Source organism: Hesperophylax consimilis, chromosome 19, assembly GCF_061612785.1.
Source record: "Hesperophylax consimilis isolate HC1 chromosome 19, BYU_Hcon_1.0, whole genome shotgun sequence".
NCBI classification, from domain to species: Eukaryota; Metazoa; Arthropoda; class Insecta; order Trichoptera; family Limnephilidae; genus Hesperophylax; species Hesperophylax consimilis.
The window spans coordinates 14,398,414-14,418,544 of NC_142854.1; the positions used below are offsets into that span (position 1 = coordinate 14,398,414).

The window sequence follows — 20,131 nt, forward strand, 5'->3', positions numbered from 1 at the left end:
TATCAAAATGATTGGCTGCTTAACCCTTTTAGTGCCATACATATTTTGTCACTTCCGCTAATATGCTGAAAATGCCAGTAAAATGTGCATTTTTATAGATAATTTATATAAAAAAGAAAAACACTTGCCATTTCTCTTACAAAACACTAATTTTCATAATTTTTTCAACATTCTCTTCAGAAGGTTTCAAACTATGATAATAAAAGCACAGAAATCGAATACTACATATTTATTGGCAAGAAAATTACAGAAACCAAATGGAAAATGTACAAGATTTATTTACAAGAGTGTTTTCCTACACAATGAGCAAATCAGGTTGGATCTTTTCACAGAGCTATTATCCTTACTGCTGCATGGTCACCGGGTATGTCATCAAAATGACAATTCAACACGCCTCCAAAAAGTGATATAAAGTCATGAAACAAAAACAAGGTTAAATAATTAACTATTTTTTATAACCTAGTTTTTGTTTCATCACTTTTAATGACTGTATATCACTTTTTAAAGGTGTGTTGAATTTTTATTTTGATGAAATATCATGGAACCGAAAGTTAGAACGCAATTTAATGAATAAAAATATAAACGCAGGAACACGACCGTCACTGACACGCGCCAAAAGTGAACTGTCGAAAAGAGCGCTATCGCGTCGCTGGCATTTTTCGCACACGGCGCTTTTCGACACTGTAAGGGTTAATGAACGGAGACAGATTTTAACTTAGGGAAACGGAATCTGGTCAGTTATTCATGTTATCACGGATAATGGCTAACGACTATTGTTAAAAAAGGTGCTTATTATGATGCATAAAACCAATAATCTCTTAATTTAATCTCTAAAACCCTACCAAATATGACGTGGGTAGTCAGATAGGAGTGTTATTTTGCTTGTGGTTACCTAATATTTGTAAAATTTAAAGTTGAGTCCAGATACAAACCGAATTAATCCAACGATGAACACGCAAGCGTTGTGTTTTCTCAAGGTGTAAACGCCGAACTAACTACTGACACATCACTTGTAGCAAAACAGAGTCTAGCTTTCCGTGGGTGGCCGGCCGACTTTCAACACCCACGCCTGCAAGCTTTGACGTACATAACTAACTAACTATCACGCCAATTCTCCCCAACGGTAGGCAGGAAGCAAGTAGGATGAAATTCCACCCAACAAACTAAACAAACACACACCGTCTTTGTGTACACTCTGCTTCGTACGTTGCCCATACCCACTTGTGCGTCACTTTTCTGATGCTCCTTTCTCCGTCCATGCAATAGTCCATTCACACACTGCACTGCTTTTTTAATGCTCCGTTAAAAGCGTTGACAAAAGAATAAAAAGATTACTGAATACGGTTTGAAAGGGAGATATATGTGAATACAATTGATAGAAGGAGCGCGCCTTTATTAAAAAAAAAACTATTAGCGATTACATAAAATAGCATAAAATTTTAATCGTTAATAGGTCGTATAAAATGCTTGGTTTCGTGCTACGTGTACGTAAAATATTCAGTAAGTCAGAAGTACACTGGAATATGCATCGCCTATTTGGAATCCACAATACAAACTTTACATAGATAGTATAGAACGTATCCAAAACAAATTTATAAAATATATTACCTACAGATTCAACAATATCTTTTGAGTATACATTGAAACTTTGCAGCGAAGATGAGCAGTAGCTGACTCAATATTTATACAAAGAATTTTAAACAATGACATTGACTGTACTGAACTTCTGTCCCTTATTAACTTTAACATACCTTTAAGACGTACACGACACACAGTGCTATTTCCACACGCTAAATTATATAACAAATGCAGCATCTAATTCGACAATTTACCGAGCTCTTCATACTCTAAATAATATTTGTCTTAACTCTAACATTGACATTTTTTCGGATCCACTGCCCAAATTCAAACGTGGCATCATGTCAATAATTTAAACTATTCAATGCGCATACATACAGACACTCACACATACATTACACACGTCACACACACACACCTATAAACTACACAAGTCACCTGGTAATTAAGGAATAAACATTCCACTTAGCAGACATTACAAGGAAACATATTATCATAGGTACACAACATGAAGTATCTTATTCCTGTATATTGTTTCATCTCTGTAAATCATGTACTGTTTGTTTCTATAATATAAAATAAATAAAGTCTCTATCCGCGTCTGTCTGTTTGTGCGCTTAGCTCTTCTAAACTACGTAACGGATTTTGATAGGTTATTGAAGACAATATTAGCGATTCTTAAAAGAGCAAGGCAAGGGTCGGGTTCATGTGATGCGACCGTATCTTTTTCTGATTTTTATGTTACATATTTTCGTTGAGAAATCGCTAATATTGCCTTCAATAATTAAATATTAAAATTTGAGTTTTTACTCACAAAGTTAATCCAAAAAAATAAAATATGTAGATGTCACCTGTGACAGGTAAAAACATGTTTTTTTTTAAACAGTGCCATCTGTTGGACAAACATGTTTTTTTTAAAACAGCGCCATCCGTTAGACGTAAATAACACGCGATATTGTTTCTCTATCTGCAGAGAAATACTGAGTTAGTAAAAAAAATATATTAATAATTAATAAGACATTATCAATTACGACGAATTGCCAAAATAAAATACTGCCAATCTTTCCCTGGATCATTGGTTGGGTTATCTAGTAGATATTATATCTGTTGGGAAGTAAGAGCTTCATAGATGCACGCACAGAGGGCAGTGCTTAGAGCTTGCGTGGAAGTCCGCAAGATGGAGCCAGTGGCCAGTAGTCGCCAGGGCCAGTGGGAAGGATCCCAGAGAAACTTACTGTTCCAGATTACAATTAGCCAAGCTACTAGTTAGGTCGACTATTGAGTCACCTTTATAATACGCGGAGTATTAATAAATCCCTGATTAATCTAAAAGATACTTTTAATTACAAACTCCTTCCAAGACGAGTTGGAGACCTTTTTGTAACGAACACAACAATATCTCTTGTCATTTTTTATTGACCATTTGACATTTCTGTTACTGCAGTGTGGAGGAAGTTACTGTGCCGGTACCTGGTACCTACACACTATTATAATAGATGTAAAGGTCAACTATCTGTTCAAACGTTCAAAACGCCATAAAATGGGTTGAAATGTGTGTTTTAATAATGCTAAAATACCGCCTGCTTTCCCTTTCATAAAGTTACTTCTAGTCATTCCCGTTTGTGGTCGCCACCGTTTTGTTCCCATCGCATATCGTAGTTTATTTCTCATATTTTAGAGATTAAATTAAAATATTATTGTTTTCAAGATTAATTTGTAGAACTCCATTATTTTTTTATTTCTTTTATATACTCAATAATATTATTATTCAATTTATAAAAACAGTTTATTTATAAACAAGTTCTGCTATGTAATTACTATTATTACGTGTAACAGCTGTTTCGCCCTCTGAAGGCATTATCAAACTGTGGCATTACCACTTACAGACGATGCATTTATATTACTAGATAGGTGTTTGCAATAAAAAGATTTTATTGCTTTCATTTTTAATTATCTACTGATTTCCCTTACTAATTTCTGAGTATAACCATTAACAATTGCAGTCATTTTACTCAGAAATTAGTAAGGTAAATCGGTAGATAATTAAAAATAAAAGCAATAAAATCTTTTTACTGCAAACACCTATATAAATGGATCGTCTCTAAGTAGGGTTGCCAGTTGGTCCTTATAAAAAAACCAAACATTTTTTTTATAAAAGGTTCCCCCCTTTGTTTTGTTTTGGTACAAATTGTCGAAAATCAAAGGGTCCTTTGATAATCATAAACCCCTTTGATTTTGGCCAAAACAAACAGAAAATTACCGAAAATTTCTGAGGGTGAACACAATGAAACACTTCGTAAACATTAAAACTTATATTTATTATTACTATTTGTAAGCAAAAATTCACTTTTTATCATATTTGCACTAGATGGTACTGCTTTAAATAATCGTTTATTGCCTGAAATTGTATCTTTAAATTCAGTGCAACTGACATTTAAATTGAAGAAAACACATAATTCGCTTTTTACGGATTACCAAGTAGATCTTTTTTCCATACATTACCCATTACACTAAAAACTCTTTCTACGAAGGCATTGGAGACGGGAACACTGCACACATATTGTACCATTTTCAACAGATTTGAGCAAGTCTTGCTACCACCCGCCAGAATCGCTCACGACTTTTGCTGTCTCGTGAGTGAGGTATATATGTCCCGTATTTTCAAAAAACCTGGACATTCTATTGTCCGGTTTTCCAAAATTTTCTAGACCGGACAGCCGTTCAAAAAACCTTACTGTCCGGTCCAAAACCGGACATCTGGCAACCCCATCTGTAAGTGGTAATGCATAATAAAAAAATGTAGAAACATTCCCGGATTACGAATAACCTAACAATAGTTTCTTCACACCTGGTGATGGAGGACTCAAATGTAACATTGTCATCAAAGAGCCAATCAGCGCCATTTTTTTTTTCAACTTTCAGCTTTTATCAAATTGTGATCAACTGACAAGCACGATATGACAGTTGTGCTTTTCTACTTGTTCAAAAGTTGAAACGCACCTAGAATCGGCGTTTGATATCCCTCGAGTTCCTTTGTTCTACCGATTGATAGCATATTAAATTTCTCTTGAACACTGAAAAATATATGTTGTTCTTGAAGATAATATCCATACATTTGTAGAGCCGAAATGGTAATTATATGAAATTCTCTCAGTAGAAAGAATCGCAAAGTATACTCCGAAAATTATTAAAAACACAATTTCTTCTATTATTTAACATGTTATCTGTGTGAAAAAATTTATAGTGTACCTTTAAATGCGACTTAGGCATTTGTCGAAAACTTTTTGCTCTGTTTTACGAGTAACGTTTTATTAAAAATTTTCACAATTTTTGCCTATCATTCGTAGTTACATATCTTCCTTTCAAACCATCTTCCTCATCTTTTTGAACGCTTAATACGGTGCCTTAAGGCGAAGCTTAATGCCAAATCACTATTTTGATTAATCTTTATAACGAATTGGTGTACATTATGAATACCAAAAATATGCTCTAGATAAATTGAAGGTTTTCCTATCGTTTCGCTTCAGTAGAATACAAATAAAATAATAAATTACTCAATAAAAAATATAAATGTAAACTACGAAAAAAAATTTTTTTTTCAATAGAAATGTATGAACGCGTAAAGGAATCAACTTTTAAAAAATACAGAATTATAGCTAAGATTATCTGTGACAGTTTCACTTGATTAACTTTTTTACTTTCTTATAAAATTATTTACAAAATAAAATGAATTGTGAAAATACGGGAAAGGCCACAGAAGACATCAACACGCTCAAGAATTTTTTCGACACTAATTTACTGTCACTTAATAATGAAAAGACATTTGTAATTCCATTTGCAATCCATACAAATGATACTCCTAAAAAATTTAACATTGTCATACATAATAATACTAAGATTCACAGCCAAAACTATTGCAAATCAAACTGTACAGTACTAAAAACAACAAATAAAATTAAATATCTAGGAGTAATTATTGATAAAAATCTGAAATGGAAGGAACAAATAAGTCAAGTAGTAAACAAAATTAGAAAATTAATATATATATTTTTAAGAATTAGAAACTTTCTGTCGATAAAAAATCTATATTTAATTTACTATGCCTTAGTTCAATCCACTTTACAATACGCTATTATTAGTTGGGGATCCGCGTATAAATGTAACCTTCTTCCAATTGAAATTATACAAAGAACAATTATTAAAATTATATTTAAAAAATCCTTTGACTACCCAACAGAACGCCTGTTTGAAGAATTTCAAGTACCTACATTTAAAGACCTATAAAACAGAACGCGACTTAGACATGTTTTTCTATGCCCAAAACTAAATACGTCTTTTGCACAACATCATTATACTTACCAGGGAAGAACTTTTTTTCAATCGTCTACCAGAAGAAATCAGAAGCATTAATGATAAAACCCAAATACTGCTCTCTGTCAAGAGACACTTTAAAAATATTCTGAAAAAAAAACTACTGTCACTTAATTAATCTCACAAATATCCTTAGTTTTCCATAACTTCCTTTCTTTTTTTAAATTTAATATATTAATATATTATCCTTCACTCTATCAAAAAAATACTACAGCAAACATACATTTATGTACAATGAATTATTTAAGTACTAACTAACAACAACAATTATGTACACTCCCCTTCCATACACAAGCAAATGCTTTCAATGGAAGAGTAGTAAAAAGACCCAATATGTAAAATGAATTATGTACCATGTAAACATATCATTAAAAATAAAAAATAAAAAAATAAATAAAAAACAGTTTTGTGTTTGAAATCAAAAGTTTCTAGACTCCGTTTGTCAAGCGATTTTAAAACCTATTACCTACAATATAAGGTGTACCAAGAATATACACATTTTTGGCTTGTAGCTTCCTCTTAACAGGAACCTTTCAGAAGTTTAAAAAAAAACATCTAAATGGCGTTGATTAGCCGACGAAAATTGTTTGATATTGACAATGTTACATTTGAATTTCTGCTGAACAATTCAACTTAGAGATTAGAAGTTAGTACTGCATTAGTTCCATTCCTTCTCATTGGTTGTTTGTTAATTTGTTGTTTAAACTTTTACCGTTCCTTGTATGACTTTCACCACCTTTCGATGCAAGCAGTAGCGCGGATACAATGCAGACGTAACATAATAATTTAGTTTAGTGTAGTATGCACTCGCCTCGCCTCGCAAGTGACCTCGCGGGAGGCAGCAGGTAAGCTGGAAACTCAATGCTCACTCTGACCTGGTAAGCGGCGATGCTCGACTCTGTACAAATAACGGTACTGGAACTAAGTGAACCAAGCCGCAATCTGTATACATCTTTGTTCCGATCTTTGTACAATTTGAGGTGGTCCAGATACTCCGCTTGTCGGCTGCTTATTTTGTTTATTTATTTTATTTTTGAAAAGTACAGTTGTTCGTAATATTACAGTAGTTGCATTCTCCAATGAAGCCTACACGGAGAAAATTTAATGATTCTGGTCTAATTATACGTTTTACTGTTAAAAACGCGACTGGAAGCCTATAACGAATGATTCGACGAATTTCATAACAAACTATCAGTAAAGTACGAATATTTTATGAGAATTCAAGATAATAAAAAATGTATTATTCAAGCAAGGCCACGTGGTCAGATATATTATGAATGACTAATATTTTACTAGGAAATTGTCAAGCAGTCACATTTTTAAGAGTATCTTGATAAAAAAAGACGTACTGATTTTCTTCACTGTGTTCCATTAGTGCTACAAACATATCAAAAATCCAAACTCAACACCTTGTGAAGTACTTTGTCTATTTTGAAAATTTGAAAATGATTTCTTCTCGTTTAACAGGGTTTTAGCCCCCTTCTACCCAATTTCTACCGATTTATAGCAAGTTTCTCGTTAACTCCTTAAGTTTTTAGGTTCCAAAGAAAATATATGTTGTTTTTAAAAATAATATCTATACATTTATGATGAAATTCCCTTGCTAGAAAAAATCGCAAAGTAATCTCCAAAAATTATTAAAAACTCGTTTTGTTCTGTTATTTAATATGTTACATGCATGACAAAATTCACAGTATATCTTTAAATGCAACTAAAGCATTTGTCGAGAGATTTTTGTTCTATTTCAAACGAGTCGTGTTTTATTATATATTTTATTTCACCATTTTCGCAGAATTATTATCGTTTTTTTAATATGAGCGCACTCCCTCTAACATTCATATTTACATATCTCCATTTCAAACCATCTTTGAACGCTTACTACGGGACCTTAAGGCGATGCCATACGTAGTAATGCAAAATCATGTGTTTTTGGTTTGAAAATTTGGTCGCCTAGAAATGTTTCAGATGCTTTAATTAAATACTGCGAGTAGAATACATCTTGACCTTTGAAATAATCGAGTATTTTTTAGATAAGTCTTTTTATAAGCCCAGAAAAAAATAATGTATAAGGCCTATGAAAACTGCTTTAAAGTTCAAAATCTCCTACTTACGAACCCATTTTCGATTATGATTGTATTGTTTAATGTGGCAAATTAAGTTATTTATAAAATAATCAAAATAAAATTAAATATTTATGCCTGAACATCCACAAAATAAAATAAAAGGCACTTTTTGGCCATGTTTTTTTCTTGCATAAATCAAAACAGGCGGATGGTGTTAAGCGGGAATTTAAAACTTATCGTCATTTACGTAAGGGTTGTTATTGATAGCGGCTCAATTTAAAATATTACACGACGTAGTGCATCGCCTTAAGTTGATATACATTTTAAATAATGTCGTCCGTATTGTGCGCGATCGAGCAATTTCACGCGATACGGATTTCTCAACTTCTTGCATATTCATGCATTTTGCATACGTGCTAACTAGATGCTTAGTAGTAGTACGGTAGGTTCGAGAAATTACCCATTCAAGACGGCTTCTGCGAATGTTGCTAAATGTGGTGACATCTTGACATATCTCGTTGCACGAAACCAGAGCTCCACAATAGACGCAATAGATATTTTGCCAAGAGAATCTTAATATATAAAAACTCGCTGACGTGTACCTGGCGTTACTGGAAGTTATCCTTAGGAGATAGACGTATACCATCTCAGTCTTTTCTGTAGGCCTTTTTAAGATATACAATTCCGTAGTACATTATTTTGATGCATCTCATAAGGTTTAGCCAGCGTTAGCAATGTCAGCGCCCGAAAATATTTTGTTCACGACTTGATTTCAAAACATCGCCTTTCTCTACTTTCTATAAATTTAATATGCGTGTATTACATAGAAACCTTCAGGAATAAATTTTCTAAATGATAGTGAGAACCCTATCAAAATCCATTACGTAGTTTAGAAGAACTAAGCCCACAAACAGACAGACGCCGAAAGTAACTTTACTTTATACTATTTAGAGATCACGTGTCACTGTGTTCGTACACGTTAATCTCTGAAACCGCCCAACCGATTTCAATGATTTTTTTTTATTGTGCATGGTTGGTTCCAGCTTGAAATATACGATAGTTTTGGACCCGATAGGTGGCGCTTTTGTGAAGATCTAAATAAACAATATATTTTTTTATTATTTAGATTTCTCATTCAAAAATACATACAACCACAAATTTTAACTTCCCTACGTAGAAGGAGGTCTGTGTCAGGAAAACTTCTTATATTACGAAATGCATTTCAAATGTTTGAGTCAAATTAAAAAAATGCATATGCAAATTCAGCCTTTGTATGTTTGTGGTCGTAAAATTCGAAAAGCTGTCGACTAATATCGTTAAACTTTTAAAGTTTGTTGTTATTGGTGCCAGGAGTGTTTAGAGATATTTAAACGGTAGCAAAAGTCGGGGACACCCGAGGAATACTCAACGCAATATCTCTGCACCGTAAGACAAACGCAAGTGCATGAACACGTGTTCAGATATTATCAGGAGTTTACTAAAAAGTTATTTCAGCGTGTATGCATTTAGCATGCGCTCTGTATCATTTCCATCAACGTAAACGAAACACGCCCACCAGGCATTTCTTGTGTTCTTCTTTACTCTATGATTAATATTATTATAAAATAATTATTTATTTTTGTAATAAACGTATGTATGATATTGAATGTATGAAAGAGACAGCGTGTTTAGGCCGAATAGTATAAATAGGTAGGTCTTCCTTTGAATCATGTACCAGTAGTATCGTGTACCAGTAGTATCATGTACCAGTAGTATCGTGTACCAGTAGTATCGTGTACCATTAGTATCATGTACCAGTAGTATCGTGTACCAGTAGTATCATGTACCAGTAGTATCGTGTACCAGTAGTATCGTGTACCATTAGTATCATGTACCAGTAGTATCGTGTACCAGTAGTATCATGTACCAGTAGTATCGTGTACCAGTAGAATCGTGTACCAGTAGTATCATGTACCAGTAGTATCATGTACCAGTAGAATCATGTACCAGTAGTATCATGTACCAGTAGTATCATGTACCAGTAGTATCATGTACCAGTAGTATCATGTACCAGTAGTATCGTGTACCAGTAGTATCATGTACCAGTAGTATCATGTACCAGTAGTATCGTGTACCAGTAGTTTCATGTACCAGTAGTATCATGTACCAGTAGTATCGTGTACCATTAGTATCATGTACCAGTAGTATCGTGTACCAGTAGTATCATGTACCAGTAGTATCGTGTACCAGTAGAATCGTGTACCAGTAGTATCATGTACCAGTAGTATCATGTACCAGTAGAATCATGTACCAGTAGTATCATGTACCAGTAGTATCATGTACCAGTAGTATCATGTACCAGTAGTATCATGTACCAGTAGTATCGTGTACCATTAGTATCATGTACCAGTAGTATCGTGTACCAGTAGTATCATGTACCAGTAGTATCGTGTACCAGTAGAATCGTGTACCAGTAGTATCGTGTACCAGTAGTATCATGTACCAGTAGTATCATGTACCAGTAGTATCGTGTACCAGTAGTTTCATGTACCAGTAGTATCATGTACCAGTAGTATCATGTACCAGTAGTATCATGTACCAGTAGTATCGTGTACCAGTAGTATCGTGTACCAGTAGTATCTCGTATACCAGTAGTATCATGTACCAGTAGTATCATGTACCAGTAGTATCATGTACCAGTAGTATCATGTACCAGTAGTATCATGTACCAGTAGTATCAGTAGTATCGAAAATAAACGTGTAAATAGAGTATCTACACTCCAGCTGTAAAGCTACCCATCACTTATTATTCGTCATCCCCTGATCTCTCCAGAAGAAAACACAAAGTATTAAGCCCTAGACACATTACGCTATATTATACATATGTTGGGGTGACACACTACGCTATAATCTTCCCCAGGAGAGGGGGTCAGATCAATTGGGGAACTGCCGTCGAATATAATATCTTTGTATGGGATCTGTCACTTTAAAGGATGACAGCCGCGTAATTACTATTAAATTGTTCGGACGCGATTCTGTATGAGATTGTATGGCGAGCAATACAGAGTTATATAAAACGCTTTGAACTTATAGCGTAATCTGTCACCCCCTATACAAAGATGAACTGGTCCGCTGCAAAGTGACTCAGTCAAAAGTCACCACAAATTGATGTAGTCGAAATCACTACACTTATTATAGATGCATTATTTTTTAATGCTGCTTTCATTGTACATAATTTCCACATAATATCCCAATGAGGATATCATCATCTCTATGTTACAAAAAAGGAATACATTAAAACATTTATTATTAATTAGATTTATTAAGTATAATATTATTTTTAGTTCGTAGAAAAAGTTCGCAAAATTTTCACCGCAATATTATTGAGGTTGGGTTTCGTGATTCGACATCCTGATGTAGATATGGCCGGCGTAGAAGAGAAGTGATCCAAGTGACATATAAATTTGAGATAGGTTTTCGTAGTTCTGTATTAAACATACGAGGCGTATCCAGAAAGTAAGTGTACTGAGGCTCTCACGACCAAATGAATTTTATTTTCGACATGTTGGCTACACTTACGTGTAGCCTGACTCTTCCCCTCGGCAACGAGACAGGTTAAAGGTCAGTACGTTCAGAAGTGTCGACGCGACAACACGTTTCGTGAAAAATGTCAATCCAATCTCCCGCCAAGTGCGAAATACATATCATTCTTTATCACGTTTGGAAGGGAAAACCTCCGTTTGAGGTTTGTAATTAGGTGAAAACTGCATATGGTGATAAAGTTATAAATCGTACGAGTGTGTACAAGTGGTATCGCGAGTTTAAAAACGGTTCTCACCTCTTCACCCTCCGCCAAAAAGTTCAAAACCACAATTTCAGCCAAGAAAATCATGGCATCCGTGTTTTGGGACAGTCAAGGCATAATTTTGAATGAATATCTGCCTCAAGGGGAGACCATCAACTCTGCAAGATACTGTGAGACCCTAAAAAAATTGCGGAAGGCGATTCAAAACAAGAGGAGAGGCATTCTGACAAAAGGAGTCAGCCTGCTGCACGACAATGCCAGACCACACACGGCCAACGCCACGAAGGACCTGCTTGCCTCGTTTAAATGGGATGTCCTGAACCACCTGCATTGAGAGGAATGGCGACTATGTCTAAAAATAGCTTACATATGTACTACGGTAACCATGTAATTTTTTTGTTTCAATTAAAAAAATTTGTAACCTACAAAAATTCAGTACACTTACTTTCTGGATACGCCTCGTAGTTCTTTATCCCAGAAGGTATGGAGGGTCTTGCAATGTTGAATTTGAAATGTAACTAACTAACTAACCACCCCCGCAGGGGTAGGCAGAGAGGACGGACCTCCAAACAACTCGATCTTGGCACACACTCCTTGCCTCATTCACATTCATACATCGTCTCATACCTACTCTTCTATTGTTCTGACTCTTGACATGGCCCGACTTAAGTATCTGATTCACTTGATCGTGCCATGTCTTCCTCGGGCTTCCCCTTATTGTTTACTTGAAATGTAATTGCAAATTATTCAAAATAGAGTAATGAGAATAATGGACGAAATAGATTTTCAAAAGTAACTACCTAAAATGTGAAAGGAGCTAAATTGGCTAGCAGTAAAATAGATGCCGACATTGAACGCGATGAACTAAATTTTATACAACAAGGACTTTCACAGACATAACTCAAGGATGTGTAATGAAGTCAGACTACCAAAAATGGACAAAGCCAATACGCAAAACATTTTTTTCTTTTGTTTTAAAGATAGACAAAAATTCCCGGGTTGCGAATAACCTGACAATATTTAAAAAATCTCCAACTACCACCACAGTAAGCTGAAAATCTTGCTTGCGTCGTGATGGAGGACTTAGGAGCCAGCCGATGTATTGATCTCTCGACGGTCAAGCGCCACAAATTTACTCATAAATATTATTTTATTTGACACTCACTTTATTAAACCCTCAATTTTAACAATAAAAAACTACTAATTTGGGGTTATGGAGTGTTTTTTAAACTTATTTAAAGTTGGTTTCGGCTGAAACTAGAACGCAACCCGAAATTCGGTTTCGTTTTCGGCTGAATGTCTAGATTTGTATAGATTTGGTCGATCACAAACAATAAAGGTCGAAACACATTATTAAAACCCGACGCGACCCGATGAAACGCGATGCGTGTTGAGTCGGATCAAATGTATTGTTTTCTTATGACCAGAATCACACTATGAACATCCGACGCGACGCCATGTCGGATGTTCATAGTGTGTTTCTGGTCATAAGAAAACAATACATTTGATTCGACTCAACACGCATCGCGTTTCATCGGGTCGCGTCGGGTTTTAATAATGTGTTTCCACCTTAATGGTCGCTAGAATTTTTGTGTCCTCTCCCCCGACGCCGACATCGACTTCGAAGCAAAAATCTTTCACTAAATTAATACATGTTTAAGTACAAAATTAAACATTACTGATATTTCATTGGAAAGATTTCTATTCCCATAGTTGGTATAGAGGGGTCGCTAAACCGTGGCTTGTTGAATGCGTGCGTGAAAGTGCTATTTGTAAATACACTATAATGTTAGTAGTGTTATCCAAAGAAATTTTACCGCAAATACTGTAGCTGACTTGTTTTATTTAGCTTCTTTTTTTCTAAGTAGGTAGGTACCTAATGTTTATTTGTCTGGCTTTATCTCTAAAGAGTATAAAACAAATTCGCTTTCCGCGTCTGTTTATTTTTTGGAATAAATTAATGAGTAAAACCACAAATTGTAATATTCATCCTAGAAAAGTCAATAGATGTCGCACATTATGAGGAAGCTACAAGCCAAAAATGTGTATATTCTTGGTATACCTTATATTGTAGGTAATAAGCATTAAATCGCTTGACAAACGGAGTTTAGAAACGTTCGATTTCAAGCACAAAACTGGTTTTTATTTATTTTGTAAATAATTTTATAAGAAAGCATAAAATTTAACCAAGTCAACTGTCACAGATAATCTTAGCTATAATACTGTATTTTTTTAAAGTTGTTTCCTTTATGCTTTCATACTTTTCTATTGAAAAAATATATTTTTTTAGTAGTTTACTTTTATATTTTTAATTGTGTAATTTATTTTTATATTTGTATTCTACTCAAGCGAAACGATAGGAAAATCTTCAATCTATCTAAAGCATATTTTTCGGTATTCATAAAGTACACCAATTCGTTATAAAGATTAATCAAAATTGTGATAAAGTATTAAGCTTCGCCTTAAAATTAAAATAAGATATGTTTATCTAAAGACACTGTCTAGATTACATTTATTTCGGGTTGAATCTTGCGATCATACATAAATATAGTTGGCAATAAAAATGAGGGGTGAGAAAAATTGAGACAATATTGGTAGTTCTTATTCCGAGTATGATACAGTTAAATATGACCGAAGGAGATAGGGTCCCATTAGCTCAGTTGGTAGAGCGGTGCCCCGGCAAAGCAAGGGTCCTGGGTTCGAGTCCTGGATGTGACCATATCTTTTTCTGTTTTAGATTTTCGTTTAGGAATCGCTACTATTGTCTTCAATAATTAAGTAATATGTTTTTGTTTTATCGACATTATTTATTAAAGTCACTTGGGTTCCTTCTCTTCTATGTCAGACACATTAATGCGAATTTATTTAATAAAAAACACTCCAATTTTCTGACTCATCAAGTGCGGTTATCATCAGAAATTAATATATTATGTAACGAAATCAAATTTAGTTTGTGGTAACAGTCAATATTGTTCCGTAATCAGAAGTCATACCATCGCATCACGTATTTCAGTTTGTGGGTTAATCTCATCATTAGACTAGTGAACTGTATTTATTATTCAGAGTTTTTTGAACTCGGCCATCCATTTTGATATCGTGGCCTTCTTGGTTGAGTAGTTTAGATCCTCGGCTTCGAATCCGGAGGTCGCGGTTTCGAATCTCGACGTGCGCAAGTAAATTTTATTATATAATTGAAGAAGAAGATAATACTAATAAATCTAAACGAAACATGAAACAGAACAAGACACAGAATAATAAAAAAGATAACGGTCACTACTAGAAATTGAACCCAGGATTTCTCGTCTGGGGTTGTTCCTAGAAGAAAAAGTTGTTCCTAAATTTTATTATTTATTTATTTAATTAATTTATTTTATTTCACAATTTTTTAATCAATTTATATAATAAAAGTAAGTGTACAATGTGTGTGCCGCTAAAACTCAGAAACGAGTCCCGGTACGATCAAGGGAGCAACCATTATATGGTGTGGTAGTCCTCTATCCCCCATCCATGATAAACAAAAAAATTATAAACCCTCCATTAAATATTTTCCCACCTAACTGATCTTTCCCGTCTAACGATATTGTAATTCCTAATTCTGATAAACTCTTAAACACTTCTTCTTTCCAATTGTAATCTATATTTAATTTTTGACTTCAGTGTATACTTACTCCTGATGAGGTGAACTTCGTTCATGAAGCATGTAGAGGTTGTATATAATAAAGTGATGTAAACAAAGTTATTTGTGTTTTAATAAAATAAATGATGCCATCACAAAGTGATAAGCTTTCAGAAGAAATTTTCTTCGAAAAAAAATAAGTATAAATTTACTTTTATACGAGTATATAATATCGAACTTGCTTCTTTCTTGACCTGACACATCGATTTAATAATAGGTTTCTCATTATTATATTTTTATCTAAGATCCTGTTTCCAGAATCCTAGTACGTGGCAACTCAGCTTTAGCAACACCAATACACAGTTTTTAAATTCAAAGTGCAGTAAAAGTGTTGAAAGTTTGGAGTACATCGAAACTGGAAATGTATACAGGTGAATGGCGTTTAGATCTAGCTGTTTACGCCAACAGTCGGCAGCACATAAAGTATGGGGGGCTTGAGTATTATTTATATATTCGACGTGTTGTTGATACTCCAAAGCAGATGAGACGCATCGTTTAACCCTCGGAATGCTGTGGTGTATAGGTAACGCAACGAAAGAAGGAAGCAATAAAAATGCTTAGAATTGATGTATTGGTCTATCTGTGTGAACGTCAAGCGCCGCCCACTAACGCGATAAGGCTCTCTGTCTTGCTTACGCTCACTTATTGTAACTAGTTAGAAGAGATGCAAGTTTTAACAATACCGTTACGGGGTATACTTACGGGGTGTCCTATTCATTCAGTTCGTAATTTGATTTAAACATACGTGCACCTACATATCGCAAGTGAAATAATTACCAATTTTTGAATTTGAAATAATAAATAGTTTTCATCATTTTTAATTCGAATTAGTAGATTTACAGAGTGTTTTTAAAGTGTGCAAGTGAATATTTATTACGACATCATGGAGTCCTGTTACAAAACGGGACGTGGCAAATCACTGAATGGACAAAGTCGTGAAATTTTATTCCGCGTGTTTAATTATTTTATGCATAATATAAAAAACGGTGGTCAATTTTTAAGCATGACTGACTTATATGATTTTACGTCTAAGGCAACTGGAGTATCGCAGACTAGTATTCGACGTATCGTAACTAGAGTGGCAAAGGAAGCAGAAACACAACCGTCATCATCGTCAACTCAACGACCAACCTTCAGCACACCAGGGAAGAAACGACGCAGACTATCAACCAAATCAGATGTAGATGATTTCGATAAGGAAGTTATTAGAAGATGTGTGTATGATTTTCATTTAGTTCATAAGTCTTTGCCAACGATGAAAAAGATTCATAGAGTTCTGAAAGGGGACATCGACTACGCAGGGTGTATAACTACGTTAAGGAAAGTTGTTCACAAATTGGGTTTTCGATGGAGAAAAACAGTAACAAACCGAAAGTTGCTTATTGAAAAAAATGATATCCGACTTAAACTTACCACATATCTCACTAAATTAGAAGAATATAGGAATGACGGACGTCCAATTGTGTATTCTGATGAAACATACATTCATAGTACACATACAACACCGCGTGCGTGGACTGACAACTCCAATAAAGGAGCTAAAGTTCCTGTGTCTAAAGGCAAACGTCTAATAATACTTCATGCATGCAGTGAAAATGGTTTTGTACCCAACGCACTGTTAACATTTAAATCTGATCAGAGGACTGGCGACTACCATGGTGCTATGAATTCTGCCAATTACAGAAAATGGATCACGGAAAAGGTTTTGCCAAATCTGGAACCAAAATCTGTGCTTGTTATAGACAATGCGTCATACCACAATGAAGAATGCGAAAGGATCCCGACATCAAGTTCAAGAAAAGGAGTTATGCTGACCTGGTTGGAAAAGCATGGAATACCGTATCCGATTAAAAACACAATACCAATATTGTATGATATTATTAAGCTCCACAAGATACGAGTCAAGAAATACATTATGGACCAATTGCTGGAAAAGCATGGTCACTCAGTATTGCGTCTGCCACCATACCACCCGGAGCTGAACCCAATCGAACTCTGTTGGGGAATAATAAAAGGACGCGTAGCTGTCAGGAATGTTACTTTTACGATGGATTCCGTCCAGACTTTACTTGGAGAAGAAGTTGTCGCAATTAATGCCCAGACATTCAAAGACATTTTTAGAAAGGTCAAGGAACAAGAGGATAAATACGAAAAATTAGAACCCAAGATCGATACTTACACTGATGAATTCACAATACATCTTGGGGAATCAGATGAAGATACCTCCGTTGGATCATCTTTGGGATCTTCAATCAGTGGGGAAATAAGTGGTATAGGTGAACTTTTAGATGATTCTGACTAATGTGCTAAAGGTCCAGTGGGATAGTTTTTATCGTAAATTATTGATATTATCTCACTGTTCTTAAAAATTTTGTTGCTTATATTTTCATTTCATTTATATACTTTTTATCTCCATCATAACTTTATTTATACTATTTTTTTCTCATGTTAAAGTATTTTATCATGTTAATATGTACTGCCTTTATTATTTATGTAAAAGCCCTCTGGGCGCAAAACAAAATAAATAAAGAAACAACTAACAAATTAATGTTCTCCAAAACGAGCTTGAAAAAAAAATCATTTGTCATATACTTGGTTTATAAATGTGTAAAATCTACTACTTAAGAAATTCTAAAAATTATAGTGCTTTATTTAAAATTAAATATCTAGTCATATAAACATTGGGAACTCATATGTCATAAATATATTGGTTTATAAATGTGTACATTCTAATTATACAATTATGTTCTCTAAAAATTGGTATGGAAAGAATCTCCTACTTATGATCTCACTGAAGAAACCACTCATTCACTCTGAATGCAATTATTGATGTTTTCCGAAATGACCCTGTAAAAAAAATCACATCTTTGCGATTCTTTCAAAGACATAAAGAAACCATCCCTTCGTTAAAATAGATAAATAAATATTCTAGGAAACGATAAAATTTTGGAAATGTGGGTTAATTATACTTCTAGGAAATATATCAAATTAACATTAAACATGCTTTGTAAAATAAATATTTCTGGTCAGAATAATAATTATTCCCCGAAAAACAATTAGGTATAAATTCCAATTGCCGTAATTTCCGTGAATTAGGGTCATTATCGACGGAAGTTTGTTATGTACAGCATTCTTACATAAATGACTAAGAATTGTTAGCAATACCATTGTCTTTTTTAAGAATACCTACCCATTTGAATTCAATCCTGAAAATTATCACATTAGTTTAGAAAAAAAAAATGATAAACTTCAATATTTCAATAACGATGTCGTAAAACAAAATAAGTTTTATGTGACCGACTTCAACACGCTTTGGCTTAGAGTTCTCAATTGTGAAATAATCATCAATTGTTTTTTTTTTCAATCTTAAATCGAAACACGCTGTATGTAAGTTTTGCATCTGTGTGAGTACTGTGATGAAGCCAACTTAACTTGCGAGACCTATACCTACGTACTTGTCCATGTAATGTACACGACTCCCGTGTGTGGTGTCGCACAGTGGGCTGAAAATCGTCTTTCATAGACATAGAGACTTGAATTTTCAAGGGTATTTTTTTGTCTAGAAATGGATTCTGCTGATCATTATACTATGCTATAAAATACGTATGAAGCGTGTACAAATGAAGGAGTTATCATTTTTTTAAGAAAAATTTGTATGGCACTGACATTAAAAATGAGGCTATCTCTGGAATCATAAGGTTGGATATTATATCCTTACACACAGATATACTACTATTTATTTGTATTTTTTCGACAAACTTCGTATTGTGGCGCAACTTGCGATTTTTTTTTTTAATCCTCAAAGTTTAAAAAAAAACTTTTTTTTATGTTGATGATTTATTTTAATGCTTAAATATGAGTATGCTTTGTCTAGTTTACAATATTTTATTTACACTGCAAGCCAAAACAAATGAAAAGAAATCACAAAAGAAAGTTTATTTATTTATTGTTTTAGTTTTTAATTTATTTTTGAAAAATTTCATTAAAATTAAATTAAGTAAGTTAAAATAAGTATATATATAATCAAATACTGGTATTTATTGGGGAGCTGCTTGTAACAAAAAGAGGACACTCTACTTGCATGCATCGCCTTTTATAGAATCTCGCAAGCATACTATCTCGCTTGCACTTATACACCTTAACACAAACACCACAAATGCCTTCCTCCCTAGTGCGACCTAGTACTGCTTAGAGTTCCAATTAGATGCCAATCGCCCGCCGCACGATGGCTGACACTATTTTCTTAGTAAAAAATGTATAAATCTGTCTTATGTATTTTCTATGTATATGTATTTTCTTTACTGTCTATGTATTTTCCCCAGGATAGCTACTTATATTCAGAGAAATATTTTATCTCATTATTTTTATTAAAATAATATGTTTCGTCACGCCATTGGTCCCCGGTAGCTTTGTTTTACTCCCGCCAATCGCAGAGCCAGCGTTCAAACATTATTTTTTTAATCTGCACAATGCGTGTTCGGTCGCCGCCTGCGACAAATGTTCAAGTACTTTCTGATCTATCACAACGTGGATAGCCCGATGCGATTGCCGTGAGACGTTCAATTTACTTTTTGATTGCCCTGTTTCGGCAACCACCGATACAGTTAGGTATTAGTGTTTATAACGTGCCTTGTGATCTCAAATCTCTCTTCAAACCAT

The 20,131-nt window shown here is 34.2% G+C and overlaps 2 protein-coding genes across 2 annotated transcripts in view; both read left to right on the plus strand.

The window, feature by feature from the left end:
* The window catches only part of LOC149414859 (carbohydrate sulfotransferase 1-like), an 86,127-nt gene that overhangs the window by 49,496 nt on the left and 16,500 nt on the right, over window positions 1–20,131 (plus strand). The window lies entirely within an intron of this gene.
* LOC149414860 (uncharacterized) lies at window positions 16,899–18,098 on the plus strand. The gene has a single exon (XM_089643487.1). It carries the CDS (start codon window positions 17,136–17,138, stop codon window positions 17,772–17,774), a length of 639 nt encoding a protein of 212 aa, XP_089499613.1. The 5' UTR covers window positions 16,899–17,135; the 3' UTR covers window positions 17,775–18,098.

Bases quoted from the DNA above. Each gene is read 5' to 3' on its own strand.
- LOC149414860 (XM_089643487.1), top strand. From the start codon at position 17,136: ATGAATTCTGCCAATTACAGAAAATGGATCACGGAAAAGGTTTTGCCA.